The sequence below is a fragment of the Petromyzon marinus genome (assembly GCF_048934315.1).
Source record: "Petromyzon marinus isolate PM22_M1 ecotype Great Lakes invasive population chromosome 80 unlocalized genomic scaffold, UKy_Petmar_22M1.pri1.0 chr80_unloc.2, whole genome shotgun sequence".
Taxonomy (NCBI): Eukaryota; Metazoa; Chordata; class Hyperoartia; order Petromyzontiformes; family Petromyzontidae; genus Petromyzon; species Petromyzon marinus.
Genome location: NW_027422630.1, coordinates 135,959 through 156,100, shown reverse-complemented (window position 1 = coordinate 156,100; position 20,142 = coordinate 135,959). Strand labels below are relative to the sequence as shown.

The following is a 20,142-nucleotide window of genomic DNA, read 5'->3' as shown; positions in this document are numbered from 1 at the left end:
CACCGCCTCCTCCAACACCTCCTCCTCTACCTCCCCTTTCCTCTCTTCCTGCCTCTCCTCCACCTCCTACCCCTCCTCCACCACCTCCTCCTCCACCATCTCCTCCTCCACCTCCTCCATCTCCTACCCCTCCTCTTCCACCTCCTGCCTCTCCTCCTCCTCCCTCTCTTCCTTCACCACCTCCACCTCCTACCTCTCCTCCTCCACCTTCTCCACCACCTCCTCCACCTCCTCTACCTCCCCCTTCCTCTCTTCCTACCTCTCCTCCTCCACCTCCTTCACCACCTCCTCCTGCCTCTCCTCCTCCTCTGCCACCTCCTCCTCCTTCACCACCTCCTACCTCTCCTCCATCTCCTCCACCATCTCCTCCTGCACCTCCTCCTCCTTCTCGTCCTTCACCACCTCCTCTTCCACCTCCTCCCTCCAGGTCAGAGGGCCAATATTCAAGTGAAGAAGACCCCAGTTTGCCCACAAGCGAAGAGGTGGCAGAGGAGGAGATGGAGGAGGAGTGAGATGCAGCATGAGGGATCGGAGTGGAGTTCGGGAAATCTTGAGATGAGCTCCGAAGATCTTCCACTCCTTCGACTTTAGGGCCTGCAAGATGATGACGATGATGATGAAAACGATGTTAACTGATGACTCATAGATGCATCAAAGCGAAAGATCTCCCATATATCCTTGACATTGTGGCACACGAGGGGTGGGTGGCCAGCACCACGCCCGGCCGCCTTTGTCTACCCAGCGGCGATGTTTTTCACATCACCGCTTAACATAATCTTCACTGGTGTTGGGTGTGAACGGGAATCGAACTCGAATTACCGAGTTCATAGCGCAGCGAGCTAACCACTACACCACCACTCCCCACAACGCATTACACAGACACCCACAGACCCACCACACAGACACCCACAGACCCACCACACAGACACCCACAGACCCACCACACAGAGACCCACAGACTCACCACACAGAGACCCACAGACTCACCACCTAGAGACCCACAGACTCGCCACACAGAGACCCACAGACTCGCCACACAGAGACCCACAGACTCACCACACAGAGACCCACAGACTCACCACACAGAGACCCACAGACTCACCACACAGAGACCCACAGACTCACCACACAGAGACCCACAGACTCACCACACAGAGACCCACAGACTCACCACACAGAGACCCACAGACTCACCACACAGAGACCCACAGACTCACCACACAGAGACCCACAGACTCACCACACAGAGACCCAGAGACTTTACCGTCACTCCCAGTACAGGCGATGTCTCCACCAATTAATGAAGACAGCGGTGATGTTGATGATGATGGTTGTGGTGGCGATGGTGGTGACGATGGTGGCAATGATGATGGTGGTGGTGATGGTGGTGTTGTTGAGTTGCAGACGAAGGGTGAACACGTCACCTCGCCGAGCTGCATAGCACAGACAACACACGCACACACAGATAACACAAAGCTCCCCCGTGTAGCCTTAACAGGCTGTAGGGGCAAGTGCTGTGATTACCTAGTAGCAGCACCTATGAAGGTCTGTACTGGCACACGAGGGGGTGGGTGGCCAGCACCACGCCCGCCCGCCCGTCCGCCTTTTCCCCTCACCACTACAGCTAGCGGAGACCCAGGTGCAACTCCTCTCTCTCACCACTACACCTAGCAGAAACCCAGGTGCAACTCCTCTCTCTCTCTCACCACTACACCTAGCGGAGACCCAGGTGCCACTCCTTATCTCTCTCCACTACACCTAGCAGAGACCCAGGTGTCACTCCTTATCTCTCTCCACTACAGCTAGCAGAGACCCAGGTGCCACTCCTCTCTCTCTCACCACTACACCTAGCAGAGACCCAGGTGCCACTCCTTATCTCTCTCCACTAAACCTAGCAGAGACCCAGGTGTCACTCCTTATCTCTCTCCACTACAGCTAGCAGAGACCCAGGTGCCACTCCTCTCTCTCTCTCTCTCACCACTACACCTAGCAGAGACCCAGGTGCCACTCCTTATCTCTCTCTCTCCACTACAGCTAGCAGAGACCCAGGTGCCACTCCTCTCTCTCTCTCTCACCACTACACCTAGCGGAGACTCAGGTGCCACTCCTTATCTCTCTCACCACTACACCTAGCAGAGACTCAGGTGCAACTCCTCTCTCTCTCTCTCACCACTACACCTAGCAGAGACTCAGGGGCAACTCCTTCTCTCTCTCTCTCACCACTGCACCTAGCGGAGACCCAGGTGCAACTCCTCTCTCTCTCTCACCACTACACCCAGCAGAGACCCAGGTGCAACTCCTCTCACCACTACACCTAGCAGAGACTCAGGTGCCACTCCTTCTCTCTCTCACCACTACAGCTAGCGGAGACCCAGGTGCAACTCCTTATCTCTCTCACCACTACACCTAGCAGAGACCCAGGTGCCACTCCTTATCTCTCTCACCACTACACCTAGCAGAGACCCAGGTGCAACTCCTTCTCTCTCTCTCACCACTACACCTAGCGGAGACCCAGGTGCCACTCCTTATCTCTCTCACCACTACACCTAGCGGAGACCCAGGTGCCACTCCTCTCTCTCACCACTACACCTAGCGGAGACCCAGGTGCAACTCCTTCTCTCTCTCTCACCACTACACCTAGCAGAGACCCAGGTGTCACTCCTTCTCTCTCTCTCTCACCACTACACCTAGCAGAGACCCAGGTGTCACTCCTCTCTCTCACCACTACACCTAGCGGAGACCCAGGTGCAACTCCTTCTCTCTCTCTCACCACTACACCTAGCGGAGACCCAGGTGTCACTCCTCTCTCTCTCTCACCACTACACCTAGCGGAGACCCAGGTGCAACTCCTTCTCTCTCTCTCACCACTACACCTAGCGGAGACCCAGGTGCCACTCCTCTCTCTCTCTCTCACCACTACACCTAGCAGAGACCCAGGTGCAACTCCTTCTCTCTCTCACCACTACACCTAGCAGAGACCCAGGTGCAACTCCTCTTCTCTCTCACCACTACACCTAGCGGAGACCCAGGTGCAACTCCTTCTCTCTCTCTCACCACTACACCTAGCAGAGACCCAGGTGCAACTCCTTCTCTCTCTCTCACCACTACACCTAGCAGAGACTCAGGTGCCACTCCTTCTCTCTCTCACCACTACACCTAGCGGAGACCCAGGTGTCACTCCTCTCTCTCTCACCACTACACCTAGCGGAGACCCAGGTGCCACTCCTTCTCTCTCTCACCACTACACCTAGCAGAGACCCAGGTCCAACTCCTCTCTCTCTCACCACTACACCTAGCGGAGACCCAGGTGCAACTCCTCTCTCTCTCTCTCACCACTACACCTAGCAGAGACCCAGGTGCAACTCCTTATCTCTCTCCACTACACCTAGCAGAGACCCAGGTGTCACTCCTTATCTCTCTCTCACCACTACAGCTAGCGGAGACCCAGGTCCAACTCCTCTCTCTCTCACCACTACACCTAGCAGAGACCCAGGTGCAACTCCTCTCTCTCTCTCACCACTACACCTAGCAGAGACCCAGGTCCAACTCCTCTCTCTCTCTCTCCACTACACCTAGCAGAGACCCAGGTGTCACTCCTTATCTCTCTCTCACCACTACACCTAGCAGAGACCCAGGTGTCACTCCTTCTCTCTCTCTCACCACTACAGCTAGCGGAGACCCAGGTGCAACTCCTCTCTCTCTCACCACTACACCTAGCAGAGACCCAGGTGCAACTCCTTCTCTCTCTCTCACCACTACACCTAGCAGAGACCCAGGTGCAACTCCTTCTCTCTCTCCACTACAGCTAGCAGAGACCCAGGTGTCACTCCTTATCTCTCTCCACTACAGCTAGCAGAGACCCAGGTGCCACTCCTCTCTCTCTCTCACCACTACACCTAGCAGAGACCCAGGTGCAACTCCTTATCTCTCTCACCACTACACCTAGCGGAGACCCAGGTGCAACTCCTTATCCCTCTCACCACTACACCTAGCAGAGACCCAGGTGTCACTCCTTCTCTCTCTCTCTCACCACTACACCTAGCGGAGACCCAGGTGCAACTCCTCTCTCTCTCTCACCACTACACCTAGCGGAGACCCAGGTGCAACTCCTTATCTCTCTCACCACTACACCTAGCGGAGACCCAGGTGTCACTCCTTATCTCTCTCTCTCTCCACTACACCTAGCAGAGACCCAGGTGCAACTCCTTTTCTCTGGCCACTACAACCAAGGTACCAGTTGTTCAAATTGTAATCGCTGCTGTCACATCCAGTGGCGTTGGCCGTGAGCAGGAATAGAACTCGGGTCTCTACCGCGTTCGTAGCGCTGCGGCGTGCTAATCGCTGCACCACCGCTCCCCACAATGAGTGTCTGCGTGTGTGATTGTTGTTGTGTTATGTTGTTGTTGTTGTTGTGTTGTTGTTACCGTGCATGTACACAGCTGGCACGGCCGCGTGGTGTCTGGACTGAACGACTGTAAATTCACCACCTTCCTGCCCTCGTAGTTACAGTCTGACTCGCACACCACCACAACAATACCACCATGGGCGAACAGTCAACAACAACAACCACGACCACCACCACAACAACAAACAAAACCGCAATATCGCAACTGCCACACAAGTGGGTGGGTGCTAGAGTAAGTGGGTGGTGAGTGAGTGGGTAAGTGGTAGAGTGAGTGGGTGGTGAGCGAGTGAGTGAGTGGGTGAGTGAGTGGGTGGTGAGCGAGTGAGTGAGTGGGTGAGTGAGTGGGTGGTGAGCGAGTGAGTAAGCAGGTGGGTGAGTGGTAGAGTGAGTGGTAGAGTGAGTGGGTGAGTGGGTGAGTGGTGGAGTAAGTGGGTGGGTAAGCAGGTGGGTGAGTGATAGAGTAAGTGGATGGTGAGCGAGTGAGTGAGTGGGTGAGAGAGTGAGTGAGTGAGTGGGTAAGCAGGTGGGTGAGTGGTAGAGTAAGTGGGTGGTGAGCGAGTGAGTGGGTGGGTGAGTGGTAGAGTAAGTGGGTGGTGAGCGAGTGAGTGGGTGAGTGGTAGAGTAAGTGGGTGGTGAGCGAGTGAGTGGGTGGGTGAGTGGTAGAGTAAGTGGGTGGTGAGTGAGTGAGTAAGTGGGTGGTGAGTGAGTGGGTGAGTGAGTGGGTAAGCAGGGGGGTGAGTGGTAGAGTAAGTGGGTGGTGAGCGAGTGAGTGAGTGGTAGAGTAAGTGGGTGAGTGAGTGGTAAAGTAAGTGGGTGGTGAGCAAGTGAGTGGGTGAGTGAGTGGTAGAGTAAGTGGGTGGTGAGCGAGTGGGTGATTGAGTGGTAGAGTAAGTGGTTGGTGAGCGAGTGAGTAAGCGAGTGGGTGAGTGGGTGAGTGAGCGGGTGAGCGAGTAGGTGAGTGAGTGCTAGAGTAAGTGGGTGAGTGGGTGAGCGGGTGAGTGGGTGAGTGAGTGGTAGAGTAAGTGGGTGGTGGGCGAGTGAGTGAGTGGTAGAGTAAGTGGGTGAGCGAGTGGGTGAGTGCGTGGGAGAGTAAGTGGTTGGTGAGCGAGTGGGTGAGCGGGTGAGTGAGTGGGTGAGTGGTGATTGAGTGAGTGGGTGAGTGAGCGGGTGAGTGAGTGGGTGAGCGGGTGAGTGGTGATTGAGTGAGCGGATGAGTGAGTGAGCGAGCGAGTAGTGAGTGAGAGGGTGAGTGGTGATTGAGTGAGTGAGCGGGTGAGTGAGTGGTTGAGCGAGTGGGTGAGCGGGTGAGTGGTGAGCGAGTGGTGAGCGGGTGAGCGAGCGAGTGGTGAGCGAGTGGGTGAGTGGTGAGCGAGCGAGTGGTGAGTTCTCCTGGCTCACCGGAGCACGAGGGGCAGCACTCCCCCTCGGCGTGGAAGGGGAAGGAGCAGGCGGGCGGTGGGCAGTGGCGCGCTGAGCACAGCACGGAGCCGGCCTGCTCACACAGACACAGACAAAAGTCCCCCGGGTAGCCTTCACAGGCTGTAGGGGCAAGTGCTATTGGTAGCCAGTAGCAGCAGAAGCGTGCCCCCTACACACAGACACATACAGATACAAATATACTCATGATGATGTTGCTGATGATGATGTTGCTCATGATGATGTTGCTGATGATGATGATGGAGGGTTACCAGACAGACGCAGACGCTGCAGGGGTCGGAAGGGGAGGAGAAGTTCTGTGTGGAGTTGTACGCCTCATCATTGTAGAGGCAACCTGCACCACCAGCAACATCGTCAACATCGTCAACAGTGTCAACATCGTCAACAGTGTCAACATCGTCAACAGTGTCAACATCGTCAACAGCGTCAACAGCGTCAACAGTGTCAACATCGTCAACATCGTCAACATCGTCAACAGTGTCAACAGTGTCAACAGCGTCAACATCGTCAACAGTGTCAACATCGTCAACAGTGTCAACATCGTCAACATCGTCAATAGTGTCAACAGCGTCAACATCGTCAATAGCGTCAACAGTGTCAACAGCGTCAACATCGTCAACATCGTCAACAGTGTCAACAGCGTCAACATCGTCAACAGCGTCAACATCGTCAACATCGTCAACAGCGTCAACAGCATCAACATCGTCAACATCGTCAACATCGTCAACAGTGTCAACATCGTCAACATCGTCAACAGTGTCAACAGTGTCAACATCGTCAACAGTGTCAACATCGTCAACATCGTCAACAGCGTCAATAGCGTCAACATCGTCAACAGTGTCAACAGCGTCAACATCGTCAACATCGTCAACAGTGTCAACATCGTCAACAGTGTCAACATCGTCAACATCGTCAACAGCGTCAACAGTGTCAACATCGTCAACATCGTCAATAGCGTCAACATAGTCAACAGTGTCAACAGCGTCAACATCGTCAACAGTGTCAACATCGTCAACATCGTCAACAGTGTCAACATCGTCAACATCGTCAACAGTGTCAACATCGTCAACATCGTCAACAGTGTCAACATCGTCAACATCGTCAACAGTGTCAACATCGTCAACATCGTCAATAGCGTCAACAGTGTCAACAGCGTCAACATCGTCAATAGCGTCAACAGTGTCAACAGCGTCAACATCGTCAACATCGTCAACAGTGTCAACATCATCAACATCGTCAACAGCATCAGTGGCGACACAATTTCTGCTGCTGGTGATGTTATTACTGATGATGATGGTGGTGGTAATGGCGGTCATAGTGGTGATGGTGGTGATGATGGTGGTGATGATGATGGTGATGATGATGGTGATGATGATGGTGACGGGCAACTCTGTCGTGGACAGCGCTGTGGGGGGAGATCCAATTTTGATTGGCTCCTCCCCTCATGGCATATGTGTCCACCACAGGGGCTAAACGGGGGCTCTGGACGAGTCGAAGGGGCTGGTAACCCCTCCACCTTCAATTAATTACCACGAAACCATGAATTAAACTGAAATATGTAACAACTAAGCTTGTGCCGGAGGCCCCGGGGGGCCAGGCGTCTATGACGTCTCCTGGCCAAACCCCAATTGGCGGAGCCAGGAGATTGAATTCCTACCCTCGGGGCTACTCCAGAAACAACGAAAAGCCACTACGGGTGGCCACGTGGAATGTTCGAACGCTCACTGCAGAGGAGAGGCTGCCACTCCTCTGTCGGGAGCTGGACCGGTACCGCCTGGATCTATGCGGCATTCAGGAGGTCCGGTGGACCGGCTCTGGCTCCTGCCACCATGAGGGGTGGACAGTCCTCTACTCGGGGCAGCAGACTGCCAAACAACACGGTGTGGGTCTTCTTTTGAACAAAAGAATGAAGGGGGCGTGGGAGCCTGGCGGTGAGGTGTGGGAAGCTGTTAGCCCCAGGCTACTTTGGGCTCGCCTTCCCATCAACCGGAGGCGAGGAATGGTGGTCGTGGTTACTTATGCCCCCACCGAAGATGAACATCCGTGGAGGGATGCAGGCAAAGCCGATGAGTCAGATGCCTTCTATGACCTCCTGTCACAGGTGCTGGCTAAAGTGGCCCCTCGGGATAGAGTCATCATGTTGGGTGACTTCAATGCCCGAGTTGGTCATGATACTGGCACCTGGTCTGGAGTGATTGGAGGGCATAGGCCAGATCAGCTCAATAACAACGGTAGGAGGCTGCTAGATTTTTGTGCAGCCCATGGGCTTGTAATTACCAACACGCTGTTCCGGCATCGGCGCATCCACACAACATCATGGATGCATGCCGGGTCCAAGCAAGAACATCTGCTGGACTACATAGTGACGGACCAGCGAATGCGAGCCCATGTCCTTGACACCAGGACCTACCGTGGAGCTGATCTGCCCTCTGACCATCGACTAGTCATCTGTAAGATGCGCCTGCCATTCTTCCACTCCGGTGGTGGGTGTACACCCAGGACCCCATTCCAACCTAAAGTGGCCTGGTCTCAGTTATCTGATGAAAGTTGCAAGCGAGAATTTCATCATCGCTTGCGGCTGGGATTGGCATCGTCCCCGACTCCTCCTGATGTCGAGGGTAAATGGGCGAGGTTTAGGACTGTGACTCATGCAGCTGCAATGGCTGCTTTGGGTACGCGGTCCAGACCTCCCCAGACAACCTGGATGACAGAGGAGTTGTTCAGGATGGTTGAGAAAAAGCGACAGGCCCAATGTCATCGGCTACAGAATCCCACGTCAGAGAATGAGGAGGCTTACTGCAGCCTTCGCTTGGAGGTTCGGAGAGCCGTGAGGCGCTGCAAGGATGGGTGGTGGTCGCGGGTTGCTGAGGAGATGGAGTCTGCCTCAGTGGCCCGTGATCACAAATCTCTATTTAACTCCATCAAAAAAGTAACCTGCAGCGCCACACCTATTACCATCATTAGGGGAAAAAACGGTGATCCAATTTCCGACCCCCAGGAACAGGTTCGCAGATTTGCTGAGCATTTCTGTGAGGTCCTGGGGGAGGGAAAATCCCTCAGCCAGGAAAACATCGTGGCACATAGTGAGGATGACCCTGCTGAGGCTGCGGTGCCTCAAATATTGGATGAAGTCACCCCCTGTGAGTGGCTGGCTGAGGTGCCATCTGCTGAGGAAGTATTGAAGGCGATCCGGAGTCTGACACCAGGAAAGGCAGCGGGCAGAGATGATCTTCCAAGCGAAATGCTGAGGGAGGGTGGCGTTTGTGCACAGACTGCCCTATATGACATCATAACAACAGTCTGGACCACTGGACGGGTTCCGCAGGATTGGAAGGATGCCCTGGTGGTCCCCCTTTTTAAGAAGGGGGACCGCACAGACTGTAACAGCTACAGGGGCATCTCACTCCTCAGTGTGCCGGGAAAGGTCCTGGCAAGGATTATTCAGCATCGCCATGCCAGGCACGCTGAGGAGAGGCTTGCGGAGCCCCAATGCGGTTTTAGGAAAGGGCGGTCCTGCACAGATGCCATATTTTCTGTCCGTCTGCTACAGCAGAGGTGTAGGGAATTCCAACAAGACCTACATCTCTGCTTTATTGACCTGGTCAAGGCCTATGATACCATCAGTAGGCCTGGGCTCTGGGTCGTTCTTCGTGCTTTTGGAGTACCTGACCCTCTGCTCACGATCATTAAGGACCTTCATGATGGTGAGCGGGCCCGGGTAAAACTACGTGGCCGGGAGTCAGAGACATTCCCTGTACACCTTGGGGTGCGACAGGGATGTCCTCTGGCTCCCACATTATTTAACATCTATTTTGACCACGTAGTTCGTGAAGACTTCAATAGCTGTACCGGGGGAATCTCCATATGGTACAGATATAATGGGAGGCTAATCGATGCCCGGGTGCGGTCAAGGGATGGCTCCCTATTGCTCAACCACGTTATGTATGCTGATGATTTGGTAATAGCTGCTCAGTCAGAGGAGGAGTTGGAGACGCTGCTGCTGAGACTGGAGCGTGCCACTAAGAGGTGGGGCCTTACCATCAGCCCCACCAAAACTAAGCACCTGCCTGGGTATTTTGTACCATCGGACACTCCACCCCCACGGCTCCCAATCGGTGATGGGGCAGTTGTGGAGAGAGTGGAGAGTTTCCCATACCTGGGCAGTGTGCTTATGACTGGCTCCAGTTTAACAGCAGAGGTCTCACTCCGAATCAGTCGAGCGGCAATATCTTTTCATCGGTTGCGTAACGCTGTGTGGAAGCTACCTGGTCTGTCGCTCCGCACTAAGCTTCAGGTCTTCTCGGCCACGGTCATTCCCTCCCTTCTCTACGCTTGCGAAACGTGGACCCCCCTAATGGAACATCTTCGCCGGTTAGAAACATTTAGGCTGGCCTGCCTACGATCCATCCTGGGTTTAACCAGACTGGATTGTGTGAGGAGCTCACAAATCCTTGAAAGATCTGGGCAGGGTCCCATCGGTGAGCTCCTCCGGCAGGCAAGGCTGCGATGGCTGGGTCATGTAGCCCGCATGCCCAGCCACCGCATGCCGAAACAGCTTTTGTTTGGCCGGATTGAGGGGGCTAAGCGGGCGCGGCACGGGCTAGAGAAGAGATGGAGTGATGTGGTACAGGAGGACGTGGAGCTGAGTGGACTTGCCGATGACTGGTACCAGCGGTGTCAAGATCGGCCTCTGTGGAGGAGGCTCGTGAAGGATGCTACTGGGCAGTTAGTTGGAGGCAGTCGCCCTCCAACAACAACGGAGGGCGGAGGAGCGACGCTCACAACAGCGAGCGGAGCGCCGGGTGGCTAAAGCACAGCAGGTTGGCACAGTAGGGGGCACAGGTGGTGCATCAGCCAGTCATCTCAGTCAGTCGACCCGTGGCACCTGGGTCTGCCCCGTGACCTCCTGCCAGCAGGCGTTCGACACTTCACGTGGCCTCAGGGTGCACATAGCCTGGCACAAGCGTCGTGGTGACGTCACCGCCACTTAGTGGCGAATGGCGGTTGTTGTTGATGATGGTGGTGGTGATGGTTGTGATGATGATGATGGTGGTGGTGATGATGATGATGGTGATGATGGTGATGATGATGGTGATGATGATGGTGATGGTGGTGATGGTGGTGATGATGGTGGTGATGATGGTGGTGATGATGGTGGTGATGATGGTGGTGATGATGGTGGTGATGATGGTGGTGATGATGGTGGTGATGATGGTGGTGATGATGGTGGTGGTGATGGTGGTGATGATGATGGTGGTGATGATGGTGGTGATGATGGTGGTGGTGATGATGATGGTGATGATGGTGATGATGATGGTGGTGATGATGGTGGTGATGATGGTGGTGGTGATGATGGTGGTGATGATGGTGGTGATGATGGTGGTGATGATGGTGGTGGTGATGGTGGTGGTGATGGTGGTGATGATGGTGGTGGTGATGATGATGGTGGTGATGATGGTGGTGATGATGGTGGTGATGATGGTGGTGGTGGTGATGATGGTGATGATGATGATGGTGGTGATGATGGTGGTGATGATGGTGGTGATGATGGTGGTGATGATGGTGGTGATGATGGTGGTGATGATGATGGTGATGATGATGGTGATGATGATGGTGATGGTGGTGATGATGGTGATGGTGGTGATGCCATGGCTCACCAGCATGGCACTCCGGGCAGCACTGTCCAGGCGGTGAGGGCAGGGGGTGAGTGCAGCGCTCCAGACACTCGGTGCGGTGACACGAGATGACCCCATCAGCCTGACTCGCACACACACGCAGACAAACACACACAGACACACACACAGACAAACACACAGACACACACACAGACACACACAGAGACACAGACACACAGATACACACACAGACACACACACACACAGACACACACACATACACACACAGACACACAGACACACAGACACACAGACACACACACAGACACACACAGAGACAAAGACAAAGATCCCCCGTATAGCCTTAACAGACCGTAGGGGCAAGTGCTGTTAGCGAGCACCTATGAAAGCCGGTAACGGTACACGAGGGGGTGGGTGGCCAGCACCACGCCCGACCGCCTGTGTCTCCCTAGTGGCAATGTTTACACACCGCACCAGGTACTCATTTGAGGCTGAGTCGACCTAGGGGAGGCCCGGGACCGGTTCAGAAAATCGTCACTGGTGTTGGCCGTGAGCGGGAATCGAACCCGTGTCGCCGGTTTCATAGCGCAGCGCGCTAACCGCTACACTATCACACGCAGAAACACACACAGAGACACAGACAGACACACACACACAGACACACACGCAGACACACATTCAAACACAGACACACACAGACACACATACACACACAGACAGACACACACACACACAGACACACACACAGACACACACACACACAGACACACACACACACACACAGACACACACACGCACAGACACAGACACACACACACAGACACAAAAACAACAACAACCGCCATTCGCCACTAAGTGGCGGTGACGTCACCACGACGCTTGTGCCAGACCATGTGCACCTTGAGCCCACGTGAAGTGTCGAACGCCCGCTGGCAGGAGGTCACGGGGCAGACCCAGGTGCCACGGGTCGACTGACTGAGATGACCGAGATGACTGGCTGATGCACCACCTGTGCCCCCTACTGTGCCAACCTGCTGTGCTTTAGCCACCCGGCGCTCCGCTCGTTGTGAGCGTCGCTCCTCCGCCCTCCGTTGTTGTTGGAGGGCGACTGCCTCCAACTGCCCAGTAGCGTCCTTCACGAGCCTCCTCCACAGAGGCCGATCTTGACACCGCTGGTACCGGTCATCGGCAAGTCCACTCAGCTCCACGTCCTCCTGTACCACATCACTCCATCTCTTCTCTAGCCCGTGTCGCGCCCGTTTAGCCCCCTCGATCCGGCCGAATAAAAGCTGTTTCGGCATGCGGTGGCTGGGCATGCGGGCTACATGACCCAGCCAACGCAGCCTTGCCTGCCGGAGGAGCTCACCGATGGGACGTTGCCCAGATCGTTCAAGGATTTGTGAGCTCCTCACACAATCCAGCCTGGTTAAACCCAGGATGGATCATAGGCAGGCTAGCCTAAATGTTTCTAACTGGCGAAGATGTTCCATTAGAGGGGTCCACGTTTCGCAAGCGTAGAGAAGGGAGGGAATGACCGTGGCCGAGAAGACCTGAAGCTTAGTGCGGAGCGTCAGACCAGGTAGCTTCCACACAGCGTTATGCAACCGATGAAAAGATATTGCCGCTCGACTGATTCGGAGTGAGACCTCTGCTGTTAAACTGGAGCCCGTCATAAGCACACTGCCCAGGTATGGGAAACTCTCCACTCTCTCCACAGCTGCCCCATCACTGATTAGGAGTTGTGGGGGTGGAGTGTCCGATGGTACAAAATACCCAGGCGGGTGCGTAGTTTTGGTGGGGCTGATGGTAAGGCCCCATCTCTTAGTGGCACGCTCCAGTCTCAGCAGCAGCGTCTCCAACTTCTCCTCTGAATAAGCAGCTATTACCAAATCATCGGCATACATAACGTGGTTGAGCAATAGGGAGCCATCCCTTGACCGCACCCGGGCATCGATCAGCCTCCCATTATATCTGTACCAAATGGAGATTCCCCCGATACAGCTATTGAAGGCTTTATGAACTACGTGGTCAAAATAGATGTTAAATAATGTGGGAGCCAGAGGACATTCCCGTCGCACCCCAAGGTGTACCGGGAATGGCTCTGACTCCTGGCCACGTAGTTTTACCCGGGCCCGCTCACCATCATGAAGGTCCTTAATGATCGTGAGCAGAGGGTCAGGGACTCCAAAAGCACGAAGAACAAACCAGAGCCCAGGTCTACTGATGGTATCATAGGTCTTGACCAGGTCAATAAAGCAGAGATGTAGGTCTTGCTGGAATTCCCTACATCTCTGCTGTAGCAGACAGACAGAAAATATGGCATCTGTGCAGGACCACCCTTTCCTGAAACCGCACTGGGGCTCCGCAAGCCTCTCCTCAGCGTGCCTGGCAAGGCGATGTTGAATAATCCTTGCCAGGAACTTTCCCGGCACACTGAGGAGTGAGATGCCCCTGTAGTTGTTACAGTCTGTACGGTCCCCCTTCTTAAAGAGGGGGACCACCAGGGCATCTTTCCAATCCTGCGGAACCCGTCCAGTGGTCCAGACTGTTGTTATGATGTCATATAGGGCAGTCTGTGCACAAACGCCACCCTCCCTCAGCATTTCGCTTGGGAGATCATCTCTGCCCGGTGCCTTTCCCGGTCTCAAACTCCGGATCGCCTTCAGTACTTCCTCAACAGATGGCACCTCAGTCAGCCACTCACCGGGGGTGACTTCCTCCAATATTTGAGGCACCGCAGCCTCAGCAGGGTCATCTCCACTTTGTGCCACGATGTTTTCCTGGCTGAGGGATTTTCCCTCCCCCAGGACCTCACAGAAATGCTCAGCAAATCTGCAAACCTGTTCCTGAGGGTCGGAGATTGGATCACCGTTTTTCCCCCTAATGATGGTAATATGTGGGGCGCTGCAGGTTACTTTTTTGATGGAGTTAAATATAGATTTGTGATCGCGGGCCACTGAGGCAGCCTCCATCTCCTCAGCAACCCGCGACCACCACCCATCCTTGCAGCACCTCACGGCTCTCCGAACCTCCGAGCGAAGGCTGTGGTAAGCCTCCTCATTCTCTGATGTGGGATTCTGTAGCCGCTTACATTGGGCCTGTCGCTTTTTCTCAACTATCCTGAACACCCCCTCTGTCAGCCAGGGTATCTGGGGAGGTCTGGACCGCATACCCAAAGCAACCATTGCAGCTGCATGAGTCACAGTCCTAAACCTCGCCCATTTACCCTCGACATCAGGAGGAGTGGGGGACGATGCCAACCCGAGCCGCAAGCGATGATGAAATTCTCGCTTGCAACTTTCATCAGATAACTAAGACCAGGCCACTTTAGGTTGGAATGGGGTCCTGGGTGTACACCCACCACCGGAATGGAAGAATGGCAGGCGCATCTTACAAATGACTATTCGATGGTCAGAGGGCAGATCAGCTCCACGGTAGGTCTTGGTGTCAAGGACATGGGCTCACATCCGCTGGTCCGTCACTATGTAGTCCAGCAGATGTTCTTACTTGGACCCGGCATGCATCCATGATGTTGTGTGGATCCGCCGATGCCGGAACAGCGTGTTGGTAATTGCAAGCCCATGGGCTGCACAAAAATCTAGCAGCCTCCTACCGTTGTTATTGAGCTGATCTGGCCCATGCCCTCCAATCACTCCAGACCAGGTGCCAGCATCATGACCAACTCGGGCATTGAAGTCACCCAACAAGATGACTTTATCCCGAGGGGCCACTTTAGCCAGCACCTGTGACAGGAGGTCATAGAAGGCATCTGACTCATCGGCTTTGCCTGCATCCCTCCACGGATGTTCGTCTTCAGTGGGGGCATAAGTAACCACGACCACCACTCCTCGCCTCCGGTTGATGGGAAGGCGAGCCCAAAGTAGCCTGGGGCTTACAGCTTCCCACACCTCACCGCCACGCTCCCACGCCCCCTTCATTCTTTTGTTCAAAAGAAGAGCCACACCCTGTTGTTTGGCAGTCTGCTGCCCCGAGTAGATGACTGTCCACCTCTCATGGTGGCAGGAGCCAGAACCGGTCCACCGGACCTCCTGAATGCCACAGAGATCCAGGCGGTACCGGTCCAGCTCCCGACAGAGGAGTGGCAGCCTCTCCTCCGCAGTGAGCGTTCGAACATTCCAGGTGGAGGAGTTACCAGCCCCTCGCACCCGTCCAGAGCCCCCGTTTAGCCACTGTGGTGGTCACAGACGCCATGAGAGGAGGGGCCAATCGGAATTAGCCCTCCCCCCACAGCACTGTCCACGATAGAGTTGCCCGTCCGGCACCGCGAGGAGGTAGGGGGTTGTTTTGCCGGACACACCCAGACACACACACACAGATCACCCTGTCAGCCTGACGGCTCTCACACACACGAACACACAGACACATACACACAGATCACCCCATGGGACGCTAAGGTGGAGAGATGTTATACAACTAAACTACGTCACTGAGCTGCATAGCTTGGCCAGAAGCGATGTGGCCATCGCAAATGATAGCAGCTCAACCACGTGGCCAACATCGTCATCGTCACGTGGGAGTTTAAAGCAGCAGCCATTACTCTAAACATCGGAGGATCGGCTCTCAGACTCCACATAGACAGTAGCTGGCATCGTCAGGGTCGGGATCGAACCCACGACCTCCTGTATACCAGGCGAGGTAGTCAACATCTCGTGGCCACTGTAGAGCTTACGACAGGTGAGGAGTGTTTTGGCGAGCGGTGTATTAGTGATTAGCGTACAACTGCTGAGAGATCGGTGAGCAGCGTACGTGGTGGTGAGCAGCGTACGTGGTGGTGAGCTCACCCCGTCACTCACCTGGCAAGTGCACACCACACAGGGGTCCCCTGGTGACCAGATCTGGCCCAGGGGCAGCGCTGCCCCATTCTCATCCACGCGGCAACCTGCCTCCCCCCCCCACACACACAGCTAGAGACAGAGCTCCCCCAGGTAGCCCCTAACAGGGCTGCAGGAGCAAGCGCTGTTAATAATAACCAGCAGCAGTGGATACATTGGTACAACAAAGACAAAGCTCCCCCATACAGACTGAAAAGTCTGTGGGGGCAAGTGCTGCTGTCAGCGAGTAGCACCTGTGAAGGCTTGAACGGCACACGAGGGGGTGGATGGCCAATACCACGCCCGGCCGCCTTTGTCTTCCTAGTGCTAGCGATGTTTACTGCACACCGCACACCAGGTACTCATTTGAGGCCGAGTCGACCCAGGGGAGGCCCAGGATCGGTTCAGATAATCGTCACCGGTGGTGTTGGCCGTGAGCGCGAATCCAAGTCGAGTGTGTGCCGGGTTCGTAGCGCGGCGTGGCGCTAACCGCTGCACCACCGCACTCGCCCACACACACAGCTACAGGTGGTGGTGGTGGTTGTGGTCACCTGCGGCTGTAGTGGTGGTGGCGGTGGTTGTGGCTGTGGTTGTGTCGCAGGTTGGGCAGCAGTCCCCATGTTTGTGCACCAGCGCGGTGCCCATGCAGTCCGGGATGGCACAACCAATCACAGCACAACCAACCACACCGGCCTGCAACCACAACAACCACTACAACAACAACGACAACAACCACTACAACAACACAACGTTATTCACAGGTAGTGTTAGAGTAATTCAAGCAGAGAATCCTGAGGCTGAGTTTTCAGGTAGTGTGTACACGTGTGTGTGTGTACACGTGTATGTGTATACACGTGTATGTCTGTACACGTGCATGTGTGTGTGTACACGTGTATGTGTGTGTACATGTGTGTGTGTGTGTACTCCAAATTGGTGATGGGGCAGTTGTGGAGAGAGTGGAGAGTTTCCCATACCTGGGCAGTGTGCTCATGTCCGGCTCCGGTTTGACAGCAGAGGTCTCACCATGAATCAATAGAGCGGCAATATATTTTCATCGGCTGCGTAACGCTGTGTGGAAGCTACCTGGTCTGTCGCTCCGCACTACCTGGTCTGTCGCTCTCGGCCACGGTCATTCCCTCCCTTCTCTACGCTTGCGAAACGTGGACCCCCCTAATGGAACATCTTCGCCGGTTGGAAACATTTAGGCTGGCCTGCCTACGATCCATCCTGGGTTTAACCTGCAGGCTGGATTGTGTGAAGAGCTCACAAATCCTTGAAAGATCTGGGCACGGTCCCAGCAGTGAGCTCCTCCGGCAGGCAAGGCTGCCTTGGCTGAAGGAGGAGGGATTCCAGCTGGGTCGAGACAAAGCGACAGGCCCACTCCAGTCGTCTACAACATCCAACATCGGAGAATGAGGAGGCTTACCGCAGCCTTCGCTCGGAGATTCGGAGAGCCGTGCGGCTCTGCAAGGATAAGTGGTGGACGTGGGTTGCTAAGGATATGGAATCTGCCTCAATAGCCCGCAATCACAAAATTCCATCAAAAAAGTAACTTGCAGCGCCAAACCGATCGCCATCCTTAAGGGAAGAACTGGAACCCAATCTCCGACCCCCAAGTCCACGTCCAAGTTTGCTGAGTGGACTTGCCAATGACTGGAACCGGCGGTGTCAAGATCGGCCTTGATGGAGGAGGAGGCTCGTGAAGGACGCTGCTGCTGCTGGTCAATTGGAGGCAGTCGCCCTCCAGCAACAACGGAGGGCAGAGGAGCAACGCTCACAACAACGAGCGGAGCGCCGGGTGGCTAAAGCACAGCAAGTTGGCACAGTAGGGGGCACAGTTGGTGCAAATTACCAATCATCTCAATCATCTCAGTCATCTCAGCCAACCCATGGCACCTGCAGGGTCTATCCCGAGACCTCCTTCTGTCAGCGAGCCAATGACATTTCACGTGGCCTCAAGGTGCACCTAGCCTGGCACAGGCGCCGTGGTGACGTCACCATCACATAGTGGCGAATGGTGGGTATTGGTATTAGTGTACGTGTGTGTATACACGTGTGTATACACGTGTGTGTATACACGTGTGTGTATACAGGTGTGTATGTACACGTGTGTGTGTGTGCAGGTGTGTATGTACACGTGTGTGTGTGTACAGGTGCGTATGTACACGTGTGTGTGTACACGTGTGTGTGTACAGGTGTGTATGTACACGTGTGTGTGTGTACAGGTGTGTATGTACACGTGTGTGTGTGTACAGGTGTGTATGTACACGTGTGTAAACGTGTGTGTGTACGTGTGTGTGTACGTGTGTGTGTGTGTACATGCTGAAACAGCTTTTGTTCGGCCGGATCGAGGGGGCTAAGCTGCCCTGCCAGAGGCTACACGGGGGAGCTTTGTCTGTGTATAGGTGCTGCTGCTACTCGCTACTAACAGCACTTGCCCCTACAGCCCTGCCAGAGGCTACACGGGGGAGCTTTGTCTGTGTATAGGGGCTGCTGCTACTCGCTACTAACAACACTTGCCCCTACAGCCCTGCCAGAGGCTACACGGGGAAGCTTTGTCTGTGTATAGGTGCTGCTGCTACTCGCTACGAACAGCACTGGCCCCTACAGCTCTGCCAGAGGCTACCTGGGGGGGCTTTGTCTGTGTCTCTCAGCACTTGCCCCTACAGTCTGTCTCAGGCTACACGGGGGAGCTTTGTCTGTGTATAGGTGCTGCTGCTACTCGCTACGAACAGCACTTGCCCCTACAGCCCTGCAGAGGCTACCTGGGGGAGCTTTGTCTGTGTGCGTACCTCGCACACGCAGCTCGTGCAAGGGTTGTCTTCAGGAGTGAACACGCTGCCCTCCGAGTACACGGCTCCCTGGTGCACACACTCATCTACACACACACACACGTGTACACACACACACGTGTACACACACACACTCATCTACACACACACACTCATCTACACACACACACGTGTACACACACACAAACGTGTACACACACACACACGTGTACACACACACACGTGTACACACACACACTCCGTTGTTGTTGGAGGGCGACTGCCTCCAACTGCCCAGTAGCGTCCTTCACGAGCCTCCTCCACAGACGCAGATCTTGACACCGCTGGTACCAGTCATTGGCAAGTCCACTCAGCTCCACGTCCTCCTGTACCACATCACTCCATCTCTTCTCTAGCCCGTGCCGCGCCCGTTTAGCCCCCTCGATCTGGCCAAACAAAAGCTGTTTCAGCATGCGGTGGCTGGGCATGCGGGCTACATGACCCAGCCAACGCAGCCTTGCCTGCCGGAGGAGCTCACCAGTGGGACCGGGCCCATATCTTTCGAGGATTTGTGAGCTCTTCATACAATCCAGCCTGGTTAAACCCAGGATGGATCATACAGGCCAGCCTAAATGTTTCTAACTGGCGAAGATGTTCCATTAGGGGGGTCCACGTTTAGTGCGGAGCGACAGACCAGGTAGCTTCCACACAGCGTTACGCAACCGATGAAAAGATATTGCCGCTCGACTGATTCGGAGTGAGACCTCTGCTGTTAAACTGGAGCCAGTCATAAGCACACTGCCCAGGTATGGGAAACTCTCCACTCTCTCCACAACTGCCCCATCACCGATTGGCAGTTGTGGAGGTGGAGTGTCCGATGGTACAAAATACCCAGGCAGGTGCTTAGTTTTGGTGGGGCTGATGGTAAGGCCCCATCTCTTAGTAGCACGCTCCAGTCTCAGCAGCAGCGTCTCCAACTCCTCCTCTGAATGAGCAGCTATTACCAAATCATCGGCATACATAACGTGGTTGACCAATAGGGAGCCATCCCTTTACCGCAC

General features: G+C 54.9%; 1 protein-coding gene across 1 annotated transcript in view; it reads right to left on the bottom strand.

The window, feature by feature from the left end:
- Nucleotides 1-20,142, bottom strand: part of LOC142908337 (uncharacterized) — an 88,631-nt gene that overhangs the window by 5,759 nt on the left and 62,730 nt on the right. The window contains exons 16-24 of the mRNA XM_076058894.1: nt 19,103-19,188; nt 16,862-17,003; nt 16,293-16,378; nt 11,500-11,599; nt 6,094-6,176; nt 5,804-5,897; nt 4,425-4,510; nt 1,241-1,433; nt 142-594 (exon numbers count right to left, since the gene is read on the bottom strand). Coding sequence (XP_075915009.1) covers nt 142-594; nt 1,241-1,433; nt 4,425-4,510; nt 5,804-5,897; nt 6,094-6,176; nt 11,500-11,599; nt 16,293-16,378; nt 16,862-17,003; nt 19,103-19,188 — 1,323 coding nt within the window. The remainder of the gene's footprint in view (nt 1-141; nt 595-1,240; nt 1,434-4,424; nt 4,511-5,803; nt 5,898-6,093; nt 6,177-11,499; nt 11,600-16,292; nt 16,379-16,861; nt 17,004-19,102; nt 19,189-20,142) is intronic.